The sequence below is a fragment of the Oryx dammah genome, unplaced genomic scaffold (assembly GCF_014754425.2).
Source record: "Oryx dammah isolate SB20612 unplaced genomic scaffold, SCBI_Odam_1.1 HiC_scaffold_2, whole genome shotgun sequence".
In the NCBI taxonomy this organism is placed as follows: domain Eukaryota; kingdom Metazoa; phylum Chordata; class Mammalia; order Artiodactyla; family Bovidae; genus Oryx; species Oryx dammah.
This window is the reverse complement of record NW_024070186.1, coordinates 4,778,425-4,798,837: the sequence shown is the minus strand read 5'-3', so window position 1 is coordinate 4,798,837 and position 20,413 is coordinate 4,778,425. Positions and strand designations below refer to the sequence as shown.

Genomic DNA, 20,413 nt, shown 5'->3' with positions numbered 1-20,413 from the left:
GGAGATCAGCCCTGGGTGTTCTCTGGAAGGAATGATGCTGAAGCTGAAGCCCAGTACTTTGGCCACCTCATGCGAAGAGTTGACTCATTGGAAAAGACTCTGATGCTGGGAGGGATTGGGGGCAGGACGAGAAAGGGACAACCGAGGATGAGATGGCTGGATGGCATCACGGACTCGATGGACATGAGTCTGAGTGACCTCCGGGAGGTGGTGATGGACAGGGAGGCCTGGCGTGCTGCGATTCATGGGCTCGCAGAGTCGGACATGACTGAGCGACTGAACTGAACTGAACTGAAGACTTTTTAAAAACTCTTAAGACTCTTTTATAAGTGTATCTTACTGCTCCCTTCTGGCCTGCAACTTTTTTGTAGAGAAAGAAAGAAAGAAACAGAAGTTGCTCACTCGTGTCCGACTCTTTGCAACCCCATGGACTGTAGCCCACCAGGCTTCTCCATCTATCAGAGTTTCCAGGCAAGAATACTGGAGTGGGTTGCCATTTCCTTCTCCAGGGGGTCTTCCTGACCCAGGGATTGAACCCAGGCCTCCAGCATTGCAGGCAGATTCTTTACCATCTGAGCCACCAGGGAAGCCCAACAACACTGGAGTGGGTAGCCTCTCCCTTGTCCAGGGGATCTTCCCGACCCAGGAATCAAACAGGGGTCTCCTGCATCGCGGGCAGACGCTTTACCCTCTGAGCCACCAGTGAAGCCCGTTTCTGTAGAGAAATCAGCTGATTGCCTTAGGGGGTTCCCTTGTAGTTAATTCTGTTTTTCTCTTGCTGCCTTTAGAATCCTCTCTTTATCTTTGGTCATTTTAATTATAGAATGTCTTGGTGCAGGTCTGTTTCCGTTCACCTTGTTTGGGACTCTCCCTGCTTCCCATATCTGGTACTCGTTTCTTTCTTTCGTTTTGGAAAGTTTTCAGCCATAATTTCTTCAAAGAAATTTTTGGTCCCGTTTTGTCTTTCTCCTCCCTCTGGAGTCTCTATCATGCTTAGATTGGCACACGTCATATTATCCTGTGTGCACACATGTACTCAGTCACTCAGGCATGTCCCACTCTTTGCAACCCTGTGGACTGTAGCCCACCAGGCTCCTCCGTCCATGGGAGTCTCCAGGCAGGAATACTGGAGTGGGTTGCCATGCCCTCCTCCAGGGGATCTTCTCAACCAGGGATCAAACCCGTGGTTCTTGTGTCTCCTGCATTGCTCTTTACCACTAGCGCTGCCTGGGAAGCCCGTATTATCCCATAGTCCCTTACATTGCTTTCATTTCTTTTTTCTTTTTATTTGACTTTCCGTCTGCTCTTCTGATTGGGTGATTTCCATTATTCTGTCTTCCAGGTATTTATTCATTCCTCTGCATTATTTAATCTGCTATTCATTGCCTTTAGCTCAGCTTTTATCTGGACAAGTGAGTTTCCTAATTTTTCTTGGCTCCTCTTTATAGCTTCTAGGTCCTTTTTATGGTAATCTGCATTTTTATCAATCGCTCTTCTTAATTCCTTCAGTATTTTCATTATCTCCTTCCTGAATCCAGTGTATATTAGGCTGATGTGGTCTGTTTCATTGTTTGTTCTTTCAGGGGAATTCTCTTGATCTTTTAATTGGGAATGGTTCCTCTGCTGTATTTGACTTAATTTCTCTTGCTCTGTGAGTTTAGGAGAAACAGTGACCTGCTGTGGTCTTGGAGGTCTAGTCTAGCTTTATGGGGTAGCCTCCCTGGGTAGCCTGTGTGGGTTTGATATTTTTGGTGTGAGGGCTGTCTTTGGTATAGATGTCTGCTGTTCTTCCCTCGGTCTATATTGGTCATTATCCCCTGGATAGGAGGTATGACAGGCGTCGTGGTGGCCAGAGCCTGCGCTGGACGTTGAGCAGGGCCTCCTCTTTGCTCAGTGGTTGTCACTGCCCACTGGGGGCCAGATCTGCTCCCGAACTGTTGGAACGGAAGCCCCCAGACCCATTTCTGAGCTGGGGTGCTAGGGAGCCGGGGAGCTGAGGTGGGGGTGGAGCACTCCTGCTGGGAGAGAGCCACTAAGTATTCCTCTGCCAGCGCTGTCCTCCCTGAGTGTGCTCTGTGGTGTCACCCGTCACCTGTCGTGCAGGCGCACAAAGCCTTCTGCTCTTGGCACTGCTCTCGGCCCCTTCTCAACCACGGGAACACGGGCAGCCTGCCCTGGTGTCCCTCAGGTAGCATTCTCACGAGGTCAGCGCAGCTTCACTGAAGTCTGGCATCCCGAGCAGCGTAGTCGCACACCTGGGTCTGCTGTGGGACCTGCGGAAGCAAGCCGCACCCTGCCCGGCCCCGTGTGCGTGTCCCCACAAGCACACGGCCGCTAAGGCTGGACCTGTCCCAGGCCCAGGAGCTGCCTGCTGGGGTGTCCCGGGGCACTGAGCTCACAGAGCTGGCAGTGGTGGGGTGACCCCGCACAGTGGCAGGGGGAGGGCTCGGATTCCTGCCTCTGCACACGGGCAACCGATGGGTGCTCCCGCAGAACGCACAGAGGCAGCGCTGTCATCAGCACTCGTGGAGACAGAGGCTGCTGTGGTGGACCCACCCCTCTGTCTGGACCGTGTGCATTAACAGCGGGGTTTCGATGGCAGTGCAAGTCCTGCGTGAGCGTGCCAAGACTGAGGCTCCTACCACAGGCCCACCCTCGCCTTGCACGCTTGTTAACAAAGGCTCTTCACTTCTTGTCAGGCCCAGGCTTCTTCCGCATGTACCCCTGCCCCTCACCATGCTCCAGCCCCCTCAGGCTGTCTGCATGCAGCCTACTGCAGTCCTGCCCCTCAGGCTGTCCTCTGAAGCCGGAGTTTCAGCACCCAGCCCCACTGCAGACATCAGTGGACGTGTGTCTCTAGCACAGGCTGGTGGCTGGACCGGCCGTGCAGGCCTCTCTGCTCTGTCTGCCCCGGGCTGGTGGCTGGACCGGCCGTGCAGGCCTCTCTGCTCTGTCTGCCCCGGGCTGGTGACTCGGCTCGCCTCTGAGCCCCTGAAGCTCCCTTTCTGTCTTGGACTGAGCTCCCCATTGGTGAAGGGGCTTCTCAGGGTGCGGGACGCTTTCCTCTTTCACATCTACTTCTCAGGGGTGCAAGTCCCATCCCAATCCACCCCCACCACTGCTTTTTTTTCTTTTGTTCTGCCCACTGTGTGGAGATTTCTCTTATGATTCTGGGTGTTTGAGATGGTCTGCCAGCATTCAGTGGGTATTTTGTGAGAATTATTCCAGATGGAGGTGTATTTTGATGTGTTTGTGCTCCACATCCCCCTATTCTGCCACATTGATTGGACCCCCACCAGGATAAACACTTTTAAAATAATTTTTTCAAGAACACAGTTTTCCCTTTAAAGGACTTTGTTGCACTTTGCATCCGCAGTATTCGCACATGACTACCTGTTTGCCCATCCTTTGGTCAGTGAGAGATAGAATAGTCTTTAATTTTTGCCAGTCTTATGGAGGTGAGAAGTGACACCTCATTATCATATTAATTTGTATGTCCTTCCTACTAAAGAGACTGAGCGTCTCCTCAGGCGTTCGTCGGCCATTTGTATTTTGTTCGTCTTTAAGCCGCTTGTTCATAGTCTCTGCGTGCTTTCAGTGGTGGTTACTTTTTTCTTATTGATTGATGATAGCTGTTTATATATTATGGACATAATACAGGTACTATTCTAAAATTATAAGAAGAAGGCAGGATTTAAAACTTCCTTTGTTTACACTTTTATCTTCCCCTCTAGGTCCTCCAGCGCCTGAGTTGTATGGCTATGAAGGGAGAGATGTTCCTGGTGGCCAATCTTGGGACAAAGCAGCCTTGTCATAGCAGTGACCCAGGGTGCCCGAGTGACAGCAGATACCAGTTTAACACAAACGTTGTGTTCAGCAGTAACGGAACCCTGGTTGACTGCTACCGCAAACATCACCTCTATTTTGAGGCCGCGTTCGATACCCCTCTGGAGGTGGATCTCGTAGTCTTCGACACCCCTTTCGCTGGCAAGTTTGGCGTCTTCACTTGCTTTGACATATTGTTCTTTGACCCTGCTGTCAGGCTCCTCAGAGACTCTGAGGTGAAGCACGTTGTGTATCCGACTGCCTGGATGAACCAGCTCCCACTCTTGGCAGCCATTCAGATTCAAAGAGGTTTCGCCATCGCCTTTGGCATCAACCTTCTGGCTGCGAACATCCACCACCCATCTCTGGGGATGACGGGAAGTGGAATACACGCCCCTCTGAAGTCCTTTTGGCACCACGACATGGAAAGCCCTGAAGGTCACCTCATAATTGCCAAGGTAGCCAAAAATCCACCAGGTCTCGTCAGTACAGGGAACGCCACGGGGAAAGTGGACCCATCCCATAGGAAGTTTTTAGCACTCTTGGCAGGGGATCCCTACTCAGAGAAGGATGCCCAGGACGTCCATTGTGATGGAGCCCCCAAATCAACCACGAATGCCTCTCCCACATTTAACTCTGAGATGATGTATGACAATTTCACCCTGGTTCCCGTGTGGGGAAGGGAAGGCCACCTCCACGTCTGTGCAAACGGCCTCTGCTGTCATTTGCTTTACCAGAGGTCCACCGTGTCGCAGGAGCTGTATGCCCTGGGGGTCTTTGATGGTCTTCACACCGTGCACGGCACCTACTATGTCCAAGTCTGTGCCCTGGTCAAGTGTGGGGGTCTTGGCTTTGACACGTGTGGGCAGGAGATCACAGAGGCCACGGGGATGTTCGAGTTTCACCTGTGGGGGAACTTCAGTACTTCTTATATCTTTCCAATGCTTCTGACCTCGGGGATGACACTGGAAACCCCTGACCAGCTGGGCTGGGAGAGTGATCATTACTTCCTGAAGAAGAGGGGACTGTCGTCTGGGCTGGTGACGGCAGCTCTCTACGGGCGTTTGTATGAGAAGGACTAGGGGTCCTTCTCATACACACACTGGCACAGGCTGAAGCTCACAGCAGTGGGACCACCTCTTTGCCCGAGAGCCCATCTGGGAGGTGTGGGAGGAGGTAGGGAGACAGGTTGCGCCAGGGTCTTTCCCTCTTAGGTAGAAATTAGTGAGATATTTTCTGGTATTTTATACTCTCGTTTCTATTTTTCAAGCCATTTCTTCCTACAGCAGATCTCTCATCACACAGCTGTTTTAAGAGCTCAAACAAAAATAAACGTCCGTTTATGTTTCACATGTCCACAAGACGGCTAGTTCTGTGTTGAGTGTGTTTTTACTTGTTGTTGATCAAGTGACACCCAGGATATATGGGTATTTCACAAGCCTCAAACATTATCGAGGGTAAGAACACTCAAAGCAAAAGCCATCTTAGAATGGCTGCCGTGGGGACTGTTCCCTGCCGGTGACCAGAATTCGGACCGATCATGCCACAGCCACCAGCAGCCTCAGCAATGTGGAGCCTGAGGCAGCTTTTAAAAACAGAGGGGAAGCTTTTCTCAAATTTGCCTTTCTGCCAGTGGTTGGAATGTGTCAGGCAGGACTCAGCATAACTGGAAAGAAAGAGGGCTGTGCCCCGGAGAGAGAGAGGCTGGAAAAAGTGCCGAGGAGAGGGCAGCAAAGGGAACAGATGAGTAATAGGATTCCTGGGCACAGCGTGTCTCATCTAGGGATTCCAGGCACGTCAATAAATCACGCTGGCTCTGGGCAAGCGCCTTCTGGCTGCCCAGCTGTGAGGGATGGAGCGATGCTGTGAACTTAGGGCCTTTTCCTTGCAGACAGGTGGTCCGAGCGGCCTGGGGCTGGCGCACGCAGACTTCATCCAGTCACTAGACAGGTGTCTTTGGAGAGCCCACCACAGACAGAGCAGGACCTCCCACAGAGTGAACTGCGGATGCAAGATCGTATTCAGTGTGTGAAGGCCGTTTTCAGGCCACTGGTTTCTGTACTTCCTGTGTCCAACATTTCCAGGTTGTTTTGACTCTCTGCCTAGTAATTATCTCAGATCATTTTTAAAGTGGAAAATGGATAGGTTTTTTTTAAAGAAAATGGATAGTTAGCTTTCTGTGATTTGCCTCTTCAAGGTATAGCTAGTTTCATCTCCTTTATAAATTAGGTGTTTTAAAGCAGTATGTACATATATATATAATTAATTGTTATTAGAGTTACACAAAGTGAAGAACGAGATTCTTTGCCCATCTCCCAGTGTGGCCTTCCCGACCCTTCTCTGGCTCTCAGGCAGGATAATAAAGAACACAGATCCTAGACTCAGACTGGCCGTTGCTTTCTTGGCCTCCTGGTTTACACTTCCCCACCCAGACCTCGCCTATTTACTTGACCTTGTGCCCATTTTCTTATGCATGGAATGTGTGTTGAGTCATTCACGTGGGAAAGAAGCGAAGACCCACTGACTCACTGCCTGCTTGCAGAGGCCTGGGATGAATCAGGCCGGCCTTCAGGGAATTTGCAGACACAAATCAGGATTCCCGAGGAAACCCGGGAGGTCCCCCTGGATCGGAACGGGGACCTCTCCCACCAGATGCTGGCGCAGACCCGGGAGGGGTGAGCTGGCGGCGCCACGCGGCTCCGGATGTGGCCACAGCCGCCGCCCCAGGGAAGCAGAAATCGTCTCAGAAATGCACATCTTGCTTCCTGCTGAGATGATTCAGGTCAGCCCGAGAGAGGCAGAGGCCAGGCCTGCTCGCAGGCGTGGTGCAGCTTCTTCACCAGCAGACGCTCCGGAGGCACCGGCTGGTGAGCAGAGCATCGAGAACCTTCCCCGAGCTACTATCTACTGAGCATTCAGAACGAGCTGCAAACAAAGCAGAAACGAGGCGGGGGGTTTCCATGACGAAAAGCAGTTGCCAGATGGCAGGGCAAAGCGGAGGGTAGGGGAAATGAGCAGAATAAATCATTTTCAAGATAGAAAAGAAAAAAAAGCCCTCATGGCTCGTGGTCGTGACGTGCTTTTGTGAGTTACGATCCGGAACTCAGGAAGCAAACGGTGATCCGGACCACAGCAGAGGCGCGGGACGCCCCGGGTGTACTTTTGGTGGAATCGGGCTTGGGGGAAGCGGCCGGTCCTTGCGGTTTCTCCTGAAGGTGCAGCTGGGCCTGTCTGCGGTTTTCCTCCAAGAGGAAGTGAGAGGCAGCAATGAGCTGAAGAAGTCCCGTTCTGAGGGAAGGCAGGGCCACGGCCTGCAGGCACCATGTCTGTCCCAGTGCCTGCCGCAGCCTCTCAAGAGGAGGGCCTACCCACCACCCCGCTGAGAGAGCCCCGCCTGGGACCCAGAGGCAGCCCCCTCAGCACGCTCACCCCCGAAAGAGCCGCTGTGCCCACGAGCAGTCACGCCCACCCCCCATGGCAGGCACGGACGCGCTCCCTATCTGCGGATTGGCCCATTCTGAACAGTCTCTCTAAATGGAATCATACACTAGGTGGCCTTTTGTTCCTGCCTTCTTCCGCCTGGTGTATTGCTTTCAAGGTTTATGCTCGTGTACCACGTACAAGGTCTTCCTTTTTATGGCTGAATAGCATTTCACTGTAGAGATGCGTCACATTTGTTTATCCATTCATAAGTAAGTGGTCTTCAGGTGGCTTCCACTTCTGGCTATTATTCCTAAATAATGCTGCTATGAACATTCATGTACAAGTTTATATACGTGAACCTGTGTTTTCAACTCCTTATGCATACGCCTAGGAGAGTAATTGCTGGGCCATATGGTAGTGTTTAATTGTTTGAGGAACTGTCAAGACTGTTTTGGAGAAGGACATGGCCACCCACTCCAGTGTTCTTGCCTGGAGAATCCCAGGGACGGGGGAGCCTGGTGGGCTGCCGTCTATGGGGTCGCACAGAGTCGGACACGACTGAAGCGGCTTAGCAGCAGCAGCAGCAAGACTGTTTTCCAAAGGGACTACATCATTCTACAGCCCCACTAGCAGTGTTTAAGTATTCCAATATTTTCACATTCTTGCCAGCGCTTGTCTATTAAAATCGTAGCCGTCCCAGTGGCTGTGGTTTCTCGTTGCAGGTGTGATTTCGTTTCTCTTGTGGCAAATAATGACAGTGCCTTTCTTTTCTTAATGAATAAACTCACATTCGTGGCTGCGCCGGCTCTTCGATGCTCCTCGGCTTTTCTCCAGCTGCGGCGAGCGGGGGCTGCTCCTCGTGGTGGTGAGTGGGTTTCTGTGGCAGCGGCTTCTCTTGCTGCAGAGCCGTGAGCTCTCTGCCCTCGGGAGCTGCAGAGCGTGGGCTCAGAAGCTGGGGTTCCGGGTGGCGCTCGGGCCCTGTTGCTCTGCAGCACGTGGGATCCTCGCGGACCAGGGGTCCAACATGGGTCTCCTGCCCTGGCAGGCAGGCTCCTCACCACTGAGCCTCCAGGGAAGCCCTGAAGATCTTCCCAAGTGCTTATCGGCCGCTTACATGTCTTTGAAGAAATGATTAAAATCGTGTGCCTCCATTGTCCCCCAGCCTCCCCTCCCACGCAGGCTGCCACATAGCGCTGAGCAGAGGTCCCCGTACTGCACAGCAGGTCCTTGCGATGACCCGTTTTGCATCCAGCCGTGCGTGCCTGTCCCTCCCAACTCCCGAACTACCCCTTCTCGCCCCTCCTTGCTGGCAACTCTAAGTTTGTTCTCTGCGTTGGTTAGTCTCGTTCACTCGTGTCTTTTCTTTTTAGATTCCGCCTGTAAGGGATGGCCTACAGTAGCTCTCCCCGGTCTGAGTGACTTCGCTCTGTATGGCAGTCGCCGGGTCCACGCCCGTTGCTGCAGGTGGCATCATTTCATTCTCGCTCGTGTGTGGCTGAATCCCTTTGCTGTTCACCTGGAACTAACACAGCGCTGTTAACCGGCTCTACCCCACTGCAAAGTGAGAAGTCTGCAAAAAGTAAAATCTTAAGCCCACTTAAAAAAACTGAATTTTCTTTTGATTATTTAGTTGTAGGAGTTCTCTATTTTGAATATTAGACCCTTACCAGATAGTTCAGTCCAGTCCCTCAGTCGTGTCTGACTCTTTGCGACCCCATGAATCGCAGCACGCCAGGCCTCCCTGTCCATCACCATCTCCCGGAGTTCATTCAGACTCCCGTCCATCGAGTCAGTGATGCCATCCACCCATCTCATCCTCTGTCGTCCCCTTCTCCTCCTGCCCCCAATTCCTCCCAGCATCAGAGTCTTTTCCAATGAGTCAACTCTTCGCATGAGGTGGCCAAAATACTGGAGTTTCAGCCTCAGCATCAGTCCTTCCAATGAACACCCAGGACTGGTCTCCTTTAGAATGGACTAGTTGGATGTCCTTGCAGTCCAATGGACTCTCAAGGGTCTTCTCCAACACCACAGTTCAAAAGCATCAATTCTTTGGCACTCAGCTTTCTTCACAGTCCAACTCTCACAGCCATACATGACCACTGGAAAAACCATAGCCTTGACTAGACTGACCTTTGTTGGCAAAGTAATGTCTCTGCTTTTGAATATGCTATCTAGGTTGGTCATAACTTTTCTTCCAAGGAGTAAGCGTCTTAAGTGATCTGCAAATATTTTCTCCATTTGTTGGCTGTCTTTTCACTTTTTGATATTGGTTTTTGGTACACAAAAGTTTTTAATTTTGTGATGAAATTTTTAAGATGAAATCTAATTTATCTGTTTTCTTAGTTGCTTGTGCTTTAGGTATCATACCTAATCCAAGGGCACAGACTTAGAGCTGTTTTCTTCTACATGTTTTATAGCTTGAGCTCTTATACTGATCCACTGAAGTTAATTTTTGTGTATGTCGTGAGGCAGGGCTCCAAACTCATTCTTTTGCAAGTGAGCGTCTAGCTGTCCCAGCACCATTTGTTGAAAGAGGTTATTATCCCCCTTTGCATTATCTTGATGACTTTATTGAAATCTATTGACCATAAATGAATGGGATTATTTCTAGACTCAGTGCAGTTCCACTGACCTGTATATCTGTTCTGAAGTGAGTACCACAGTTGACTGGCACTGTAGTAAGTTTTTAGATTGGGAAGCATGAGTCCTCTTTGTTCTTCATCAGAATTGTTTTGGCTATTTTGGATCCTTTGAAGTTCCATATGAACTTTTTGGGGTCACCTTGTCCATTTTTGTCAAAAAATCACTGGAATTTTGATAGCTATTACATTAAATCTATAATTTGGGGAGTGACGCCATTTAAATAATATTGTTTTCCAATTCATGAACACAGGATTAGTCATTTTTACTGTACGAATTTTATATTCCTTTTATTTTCAGTCCCCACGTGTATTAAAAAAGTTGATTTTTTACATTGATCTTGAATCCAGCAGCCGTGCTGAACTTCACAGCACTAATAATTTTCTGGTGGAGTTTTTAGGGTTTTCTCTATTAAAAAACACTTGCTTCTTGGAAGAAAAGCTATGACAAACCTAGATGCGTACTAAAAAACAGAGACATCGCTTTGCTGACAACTGACATTGGAAAAGACCCTGATGCTGGGAAAGACTGAAGGCTGGAGGAGAAGGGGGCGACCGAGGATGAGATGGTTGGATGGCATCACCGACTCAATGGACATGAGTCTGAGCAAGCTCCGGGAGTCGTTGATGGACTGGGAGGCCTGGCGTGCTGCCGTCCATGGGGTCGCAAGGAGTCGGACGCGACTGAGCGCCTGAACAACAGCAAATACACAAGATCGTGTCATCTACAAATAGATGAACCTTTTCCTTTTGTATAAATTCCATTTTTTTTTCCTCCCGCCTAATTGTTCTGACTAGAACCTCTAGTACAGTGTTGAGTGGATGAGGTGAGACTGAACATCCTTGCCTCATTTCTGATCTCAGGGGAAAAGCTTCCATTCGCTCATTGGTAAGCACGTCAGCTGTGGGCTTTTCATAGCTGAAGCTTCCTTCTACCCTTAGTGTTTGGTGTTTTTATCATCAAAATTCGTTTTCTCCATTAACAGTGACAATCAAGTGTTTACCGCTTTTATTGACATAGAGTATTTTTACATGTTGGAAATAGCTTGCATTCCCGGGATGAGCCCCACTCAGTCACAGTATGTCAGGTTTCCTGTTGGCTGCGCTGGGTCTTTGCCGCTGCCCGCGGGCTTTCTCTAGCTGTGGTGAGCGGGGCCGTTCTCCTTGCAGTGAGCGGACTTCTCCCTGAGGTCGGTGCTCTTATTGCAGAGCGTGGGCTCTGGGTGCACGGGCTTGGTTGCCCAGCAACTTGTGGGATCTTAATTCCCGGACCAGGGATCGCCCTGTGTCCTCTGAATTGGCAGGCAGATTTTTTACCATTAGACCACCAGGGAAGTTCCTATATGGTACTTTTTCAGCATTGATATATTTGAGTTGATAGTATTTTTTTTTTTGATGCCTTTTTGCATCTGTATTCATAAGGGATATTCATGGTGTATAAGGGTTTCTAGACGGTGATGGATTTGGTTTGATGCTATTTTGTTGATAACTTTAGCATCTGTCTTCATAAAAGATAATAGTTCTGTAGTGGTCTTAAGATGCCTTTGTCTGGTATTGGTATGAGGTTAATACCTCACAGAGCGAGGTGGAAATGTTCGAGGTGGAAATGTTTCCCTCTCTTCTGTTTTTTAAAAGACTTTGTGAAAGACTGGTGTTACTTCTTGAAACGTCTTGTACAATTCACCAGTGAAGTCACCTGTCCTGAGCTTTTCTTCATGGGGATTTTCTTTACAATTCAATGTCTTTATATAGCATAGGCCTACTCAGACTTTTCTATACTACTACTTCTTGAAACAGTTTTGATAGTTTATCTTCCTAGGAATTTGTTCATTTAGATTAGTAGGTTTGTTGATATATAATTATTCATAGTACTCTCTTATAAATTTGTTTTATTTCTATGAGGTTATTGGAATTCTTCCTCATTCCTGATTTTCTATCTTTTTTTCTGGATCGTTCTAGCTACACGTTTGTCAATTTTTTCAGATTTCTGTAAAGGGATTGTTTAATTGGTTTTTCTTTTTTCTTGAATGCTTACATCATTTATTTTTGCTCTAACTTGTACTGTTTTTTTCTGCCTGCTCTGGGTTCTGTCTGTACTTCTTTTGTCTGATATCTTAAACTGGAAGATTATAGATTTGAGACGTTTCTCCCTTTTTACTATGTTTTCAGCTAAATTTCCTTCTAAGCACTGCTTTCACTACAGTGAAATGAAATGTTATATTTTTTCATTAATCAATACACCATCAAATTTGGAAAACTCAGCAGTGGCCACAGGACTGGAAAAAGTCAGCTTTCATTCAAATCCAAAAGAAGGGCAATGCCAAAGAATGTTCAGACTACCACATGATTGCACTCATTTCACTTGCAAGCAAGGTAGTGTTCTAAATCCTTCAAGCTAGGCTTCAACAGTACATGAACCAAAAATTTCCACTTGTACAAGCTGAATTTAGAAAAGGCAGAGGAACCAGAGATCAAATTGCCAACATCTGTTGGGTCATAGAAAAGCAAGAGAGTTCCAGAAAAACATTGACTACGCCTTTGACTGTGTGGATAACAACAAACTGTGGAACATTCTTCAAGAGACGGGAACAGCAGACCACCCTAGCTGCCTCCTCAGAATCCTGTGTGCAGGCCAGGAAGCAACAGCTAAGACCGGACATGGGACAGTGGGGTGGTGCCAAATTGGGAAAGGAGTTCGTCAAGGCTGTATAGTGTCACCCTGCTTATTTAACTTAGATGCAGAGTACATCATGTGAAATGCCAGGCTGGATGAAGCACAAGCTGGAATCAAGATTGCCGGGAAAAATACCAATAACCCCAGATATGCAGATGACACCACCTGAATGGCAAAAAGTGAAGAGGAGCTAAAGAGCTTCTTGGTGAAGGTAAAACAGGAGAGTGAACAACCTGGCTTAAAAATCAGCATTCAAAGGACTCAAATCATGGTATCCATCTGGTCCCAGCACTGAAGGGACCGTGATTTTAGTCCGTCACTGTTTCCACTGTTTCCCCTTCTACTTGCCATGAAGTGATGGGACCAGATGCCGTGATCTGAGTTTTCTGAATGTTGAGTTTTAAGCCAAACTTTTCACTCTTCTCTTTCACTTTCATCAAGAGGCTCTTTAGCTCCTCTTCATTTTCTGCCATTAGGGTGGTATCATTTGCATATCTGAGGTTATTGCCATTTCTCCTGGCAATCTTGATTCCAGCTTGTGCTTCTTCCAGCCCAGGGTTTCTCATGATGTACTCTGCATAGAAGTTAAATAAGCAGGGTGACAATATACAGCCTTGACGTACTCCTTTCCCAATTTGCAACCAGTCTGTTGTTTCATATCTGGTTCTAACTGTTGCTTCCTGACCTGCATACAGATTTCTCAGGAGGCAGGTCAGGTGGTCTGGTATTCTCATCACTTGAAGAATTTTCCAGAGTTTCTTGTGACCCACACAGTCAAAGGCTTTAGCACAGTCAGTGAAGCAGAAGTAGATGTATTTCTGGAACTCTCTTGCTTTTTCAATGACCCAGTGGATGTTGGCAGTTTGATCTCTGGTTCCTCTGCCTTTTCTAAAACCAGCTTGAACATCAGGAAGTTCTTGGTTCACATACTGTTGGAGCCTAGTTTGGGGAATTTTGAGCATCACTTTGCTAGCATGTGAGATGAGTGCAATTGTGCGATAGTTTGAGCATTCTTTGGCATTGTCTTTCTTTAGGATTGGAATGAAAACTGACCTTTTTCAGGTCTGTGGCCACTGCTGAGTTTTCTAAATTTGCTGGCATATTGAATGCAGCACTTTCACAGCATCATCTTTTAGGATTTGAAATAGCTCAGCTGGAATTCCATCACCTCCACAGCTTTGTTCGGAGACATGCTTCCTAAGGCCCACTTGACTTCACATTCCAGGATGTCTGGCTCTAGGTGAATGATCACAGTATCGTGGTTGTCTGGCTCATTAAGATCTTTTTTGTATAGTTCTTTTGTGTATTCTTGCCACCTCTTCCTAATAGCTTCTGCTAGGTCCATACAGTTTCTGTCCTTTATTGTGCCCATTTTTGCTTGAAATGTTCCCTTGGTATCTCTAATTTTCTTGAAGAGAGCTCTAGTCTTTCCCATTCTGTTGCTTTCCTCTATTTCTTTGCATTGATCACTGAGGAAGGCTTTCTTATCTCTCCTTGCTATTCTTTGGAACTCTGCATTCAGATGAGTATATCTTTCCTTTTTTCCTTTCCCTTTCACTTCTCTTCTTTTCTCAGCTATTTGTAAGTCCTCCTCAGACAGCCATTTTGCCTTTTTGCACTGCTTTTTCTTGGGGATGGTCTTGATCCCTGTATCCTGTACAATGTCATGAACCTCTAGCCATAGTTCATCAGGCACTCTATCTATCAGATCTAGGCCCTTAAATCTATTTCTCACTTCCACTGTATAATCATAAGGGATTTGATTTAGGTCATACCTGAATGGTCTAGTGGTTTTCCCTACTTTCTTCATTTAAGTCTGAATTTTGTAATAAAGAGTTCATGATCTGAGCCACAGTCAGCTCCTGGTCTTGTTTTTGTTGACTGTATAGAGTGTCTCCATCTTTGGCTGCAAAGAATATAATCAGTCTGATTTCAGTGTTGACCATCTGGTGATGTCCATGTGTGGACTTATCTCTTGTGTTGTTGGAAGAGCGTGTTTGCTATGACCATTGTGTTCTCTTGGCAAAACTCTGTTAGCCTTTGCCCTGCTTCATTTTGTATTTCAAGGCCAAACTTGCCTGTTACTCCAGGTGTTTCTTGACTTCCTACTTTTGCATTCCAGTCCCCTATGATGAAAAGGACATCTTTTTTTGGTGTTAGTTCTAGAAGGTCTTGCAGGTCTTCATAGAACCATTGAACTTCAGCTTCTTTGTCATTAGTGGTTGGGGCCTAGACTTGGATCACTGTGATATTGAATGGGTTGTCTTGGAAACAAGCAGAGATCATTCTGTTGTGTTTGAGACTGCACCCTGTACTCTTCTGTTGACTATGATGGCTACTCTATTTCTTCTAATGGATCCTCGCCCACAGAAGTAGATATAATGGTCATCTGAATTATATTCGCCCATTCCAGTCCATTTTAGTTCACTGATTCCTAAAATGTCGATGTTCACTCTTGACATCCACTTTTTGACCACTTCCAATTTACCTTGATTCATGGACCTAACATTCCAGGTTCCTATGCAATATTGTTCTTTACAGCATCAGACTGTACTCCCATCACCAGTCACATCCACAGCTGGCATTGGCTTCACTTTGGCTCCATCCCTTCATTCTTTCTGATTTATTTCTTCACTCTTCTGCAGCTTATTGGGCACCTACCGACCTGGGGAGTTCATCTTTCAGTGTCCTATCTTTTTGCCATTTCATGCTGGTCATGGAGTTCTCAAGGCAAGAATACTGAAGTGGTTTGCCATTCTCTTCTTCAATGGACCACGTTTTGTCAGAGCTCTTCACCATGACCTGTCCGTCTTGGGTGACCCTACGTGGCTTGGCTCATAGTTTCATTGGGTTAGACAAGGCTGTTATCCATGTGATCAGTTTGGTTAATTTTCTGTGATTATGGTTTTCATTCTGTCTGCCCTCTAATGGATAAGGATAAAGAGGCTTGTGGAAGCTTCCTGATAGGATTTATAGCCATAGGAAATATACTTCTTAAATAATGTCTCAAAAGTTGAAATTACTCCTTAGTCCTCATGCGAACACTTGACTCATTGGAAAAGACTCTGATGCTGGGAGGGATTGGGGGCAGGAGGAGAAGGGGACGACCAAGGATGAGATGGCTGGATGGCACCACTGACTCAATGGACGTGAGTCTGAGTGAACTCCGGGAGTTGGTGATGGACAGGGAGGCCTGGCGTGCTGCGATTCATGGGGTCGCAAAGAGTCGGACACGACTGAGTGACTGAACTGAACTGAACCAGGTGCTAAAATATGGGTGTTGTGTCGGTGAGTGTGGAGCAGCCTGAATCTCAGTGTGAATTTCCCTCTGAGCTCTTGGGCAGCCATGTGCACTGGCAGTGAGCAGTCATCACAAAAGGAATCTTTTCTTCTGAGCAGTGGGTTTCAAGAGCTGGCTTGAAATATTCAGTAAGCCATGTTATCAACAAGTATGCTGTCATCCAGACTTTCTTGTTCTATTTTTGTAGGACAGGCAGAGTAGATAGCATATTTTTAAAGGCCCCAGGGTTTTCAGAATCTGAGTATTGGCTCAACATTAGCTGCATTCAGTCAGTTCAGTTGCTCAGTCGTGTCTGACTCTTTGCGACCCCATGGACTGCAGCACGTCAGGCCTCCCTGTCCATCACCAACTCCTGGAGTTTACCCAAACTCATGTCCATTGAGTCGGTAATGCCATGCAACCATCTCATCCTCCATCGTCCCCTTCTCCTCCTACCTTCAATCTTTCCCAGCATCAGGATCTTTTCAAATGAGTCAGCTCTTCCCATCAAGTGGCCAAAGTATTGGAGTTTCAGCTTCAGCATCAGTCCTTCCAATGAATATTCAGGACTGATTTCCTTTAGGATGGACTGGTTGGATCTCCTTGCAGTCCAAGGGACTCTCAAGAGTCTTCTCCAGCACCACAGTTCAAAAGCATCAATTCTTCTGCACTCTCACATCCATACATGACCAATGGAAAAACCATAGCCTTGACTAGATGGACCTTTGTTGACAAAGTAATGTCTCTGCTTTTTAATATGCTGTCTAGGTTGGTCATAATTATCCTTCCAAGAAGTAAGCATCTTTTTTTTTTCATGGCTGCATTAGCCCCTAACATTAGAGTCAGCCTGTTTTTTGAAGCTTTGAAGCCAGGCATTGAGTTCTTCTCTCTAGCTATGAAAGTCCTAGGTGGCATCACCTTCCAACAGAAGGCAGTCCCAGCTACTATCATTTAGCATAACTGACTACATCTTGGTTTCATTGAGTTAGACAAGGCTGTGGTCCTAGGGTGATTAGATTGACTAGTTTTCTGTGAGTATGGTTTCAGTGTGTCTGCCCTCTGATGCCTTCTTGCAACACCTACCATCTTACTTGGGTTTCTCTTACCTTGGGCGTGGGGTATCTCTTCACGGCTGCTCCAGCAAAGCACAGCCGCTGCTCCTTACCTTGGACGAGGGGTGTCTCCTTACTGCAGCCGTTCCTGACCTTCAATGTGGGATAGCTCTTCTAGGCCCTCCTGTGCCTGCACAGCCACCACTCCTCGGGTTGCTCCTCCCAGCCGCCAGCCCTGGCCTCGGGCTCAGGGTGGCTCCTCAGGGTCACTGCCCCTGACCTCAGACGCGGGGTGTCTCCTCCTGGCCGCTACTGGCCTCGGACACAGGGTAGCTCCTCCCCACCGCCATCCTGACCTCAGACCTGGGGTGTCTCCTCCCAGCCGTCACTGACCTCGGACGCGGGGTAGCTCCTCTCGGCCACCACCCCTGACCTCAGATGTGGGGTAGCTCCTCTTGGCTGCCACCCCTGACCTCAGACGCAGGGTAGGTCCTCTTGGCTGTTCCTGCGCCATCGCAGCCTGGCACTCTAAGCTGCTGCCCCTGACCTCAGACGTGGGGTAGCTCCTCTCAGCTGCGCTCAGCGCGCCGGCCTGCCGCAGCTGAACCAAGCCATACCTGCAGGGCAACCCAAGACGGGCAGGTCATGGTGGAGAGGTCTGACAGAATGTGGTTCACTGGAGAAGCGAATGGCAAGCCATTTCAGTATTCTTGCCTTGAGAACCCCATGAACAGTATGAAAGGCCAAAATGATAGGATTCTGAAAGAGGTACTCCCCAGGTCAGTAGGTGCCCAATATGCTACTGGAGATCAGTGGAGAAATAACTCCAGAAAGAATGAAGGGATGGAGTGAAAGCAAAAACAATACCCAGTTGTGGATGTGACTGGTGATAGAAGCAAGATCTGGTGCTGTAAAGAGCAATATTGCATAGGAACCTGGAATGTCAGGTCTATGAATCAAGGCAAATTGGAAGTGGTCAAACAAGAGATGGCAAGGGTGAACATCGACATCCTAGGAATCAGCTAACTAAAATGGACTGGAATGGGTGAATTTAACTCAGATGACCATTATATCTACTACTGTGGGCAGGAATCCCTCAGAAGAAATGGAGTAGCCATCATAGTCAACAAAAGAGTCCGAAATGCAGTACTTGGATGCAATCTCAAAAACGACAGAATGATCTCTGTTCATTTCCAAGGCAAACCATTCAATATCACAGTAATCCAAGTCTATGCCCCAACCAGTAATGCTGAAGAAACTGAAGTTTAACAGTTTTATGAAGACCTACAAGACCTTTAAGAACTAACACCCCAAAAAGATGTCCTTTTCATTATAGGGGACTGGAATGCAAAAGTAGGAAGTCAAGAAACACCTGGAGTAACAGGCAAATTTGGCCTTGGAATGCGGAATGAAGCAGGGCAAAAACTAATAGAGTTTTGCCAAGAAAATGCACTGGTCATAGCAAACACCCTCTTCCAACAACACAAGAGAAGACTCTACACATGGACATCACCAGATGGTCAACACCGAAATCAGATTGATTATATTCTTTGCAGCCAAAGATGGAGAAGCTCTATACAGTCAACAAAACAAGACCAGGAGCTGACTGTGGCTCAGATCATGAACTCCTTATTACCAAATTCAGACTCAAATTGAAGAAAGTAGGGAAAACCGCTAGACCATTCAGGTATGACCTAAATCAAATCCCTTATGATTATATAGTGGAAGTGAGAAATAGATTTAAGGGCATAGATCTGATAGATAGAGTGCCTGATGAACTATGGAATGAGGTTCATGACATTGTACAGGAGACAGGGATCAAGACCATCCCCATGGAAAAGAAATGCAAAAAAGCAAAATGGTTGTCTGGGGAGGCCTTACAAATAGCTGTGAAAGAAGAGAGGCGAAAAGCAAAGGAGAAAAGGAAGGATATAAGCATCTGAATGCAGAGTTCCGAAGAATAGCAAGAAGAGATAAGAAAGCCTTCTTCAGCAATCAATGCAAAGAAATAGAGGAAAACAACAGAATGGGGAAGACTAGAGATCTCTTCAAGAAAATTAGAGATACCAAGGGAACAGTTCATGCAAAGATGGGCTCGATAAAGGACAGAAATGGTCTGGACCTAACAGAAGCAAGAAGATATTAAGAAGAGGTGGCAAGAATACATGGAAGAACTGTACAAAAAAGATCTTCACAACCCAGAAAATCATGATGATGTGATCACTCATCGAGAGCCAGACATCCTGGAGTGTGAAGTCAAGTGGGCCTTAGAAAGCATCACTACGAACAAAGCTGGTGGAGGTGATGGAATTCCAGTTGAGCTGTTTCAAATCCTGGAAGATGATGCTGTGAAAGTGCTGCACTCAATATGCCAGCACATTTGGAAAACTCAGCAGTGGCCACAGGACTGGAAAAGGTCAGTTTTCATTCCAATCCCAAAGAAAGGCAATGCCAAAGAATGCTCAAACTACTGCACGATTGCACTCATCTCACACGCTAGTAAAGTAATGCTCAAAATTCTCCAAGCCAGGCTTCAGCAATACGTGAACCGTGAACTCCCTGATGTTCAAGCTGGTTTTAGAAAAGGCAGAGGAACCTTGCCAACATCCGCTGGATCATGGAAAAAGCAAGAGAGTTCCAGAAAAATATCTATTTCTGCTTTATTGACTATGCCAAAGCCTTTGACTGTGTGGATCACAAGAAACTGTGGAAAATTCTGAAAGAGATGGGAATACCAGACCACCTAACCTGCCTCTTGAGAAATCTGTATGCAGGTCAGGAAGCAACAGTTAGAACTGGACATGGAACAACAGACTGGTTCCAAATAGGAAAAGGAGTACGTCAAGGCTGTATATTGTCACCCTGCTTATTTAACTTCTATGCAGAGTACATCATGAGAAACGCTGGACTGGAAGAGACACAAGCTGGAATCAAGATTGCCGGGAGAAATATCAATAACCTCAGATATGAAGATGACACCACCCTTATGGCAGAAAGTGAAGAGGAGCTAAAAAGCCTCTTGATGAAAGTGAAAGAGGAGAGCGAAAAAGCTGGTTTAAAGCTCAACATTCAGAAAACGAAGATCATGGCATCCAGTCCCATCACTTCATGGAAATGTGGAAACTGTCAGACTTTATTTTTTGGGGCTCCAAAATCACTGCAGATGGTGATTGCAGCCATGAAATTAAAAGACGCTTACTGTTTGGAAGAAAAGTTATGACCAACCTAGATAGTATATTCAAAAGCAGAGACATTACTTTGCCGACTAAGGTCTGTCTAGTCAAGGCTATGGTTTTTCCTGTGGTCATGTATGGATGTGAGAGTTGGACTGTGAAGAAGGCTGAGCACCGAAGAATTGATGCTTTTGAACTGTGGTTTTGGAGAAGACTCTCGAGAGTCCCTTGGACTGCAAGGAGATCCAACCAGTCCATTCTGAAGGAGATGAACCTTGGGAGATCATTCCTTGGAAGGAATGATGCTAAAGCTGAAGCTCCAGTACTTTGGCCACCTCATGTGAAGA

General features: G+C 47.2%; 1 protein-coding gene across 2 annotated transcripts in view; it reads left to right on the top strand.

Moving 5' to 3' along the window:
• BTD (biotinidase) overlaps positions 1–5,188 on the top strand; it is a 60,690-nt gene extending 55,502 nt beyond the window's left edge. The window contains exon 4 of one of the 2 annotated variants that reach the window (XM_040263709.1): positions 3,735–5,188. In XM_040263709.1, the coding sequence (XP_040119643.1) occupies positions 3,735–4,907 (1,173 nt within the window). In that variant the 3' untranslated portion in view covers positions 4,908–5,188. The remainder of the gene's footprint in view (positions 1–3,734) is intronic. The other variant, XM_040263717.1, reaches the window with a different exon arrangement.
• The last annotated feature ends 15,225 nt before the right edge of the window (positions 5,189–20,413 follow it).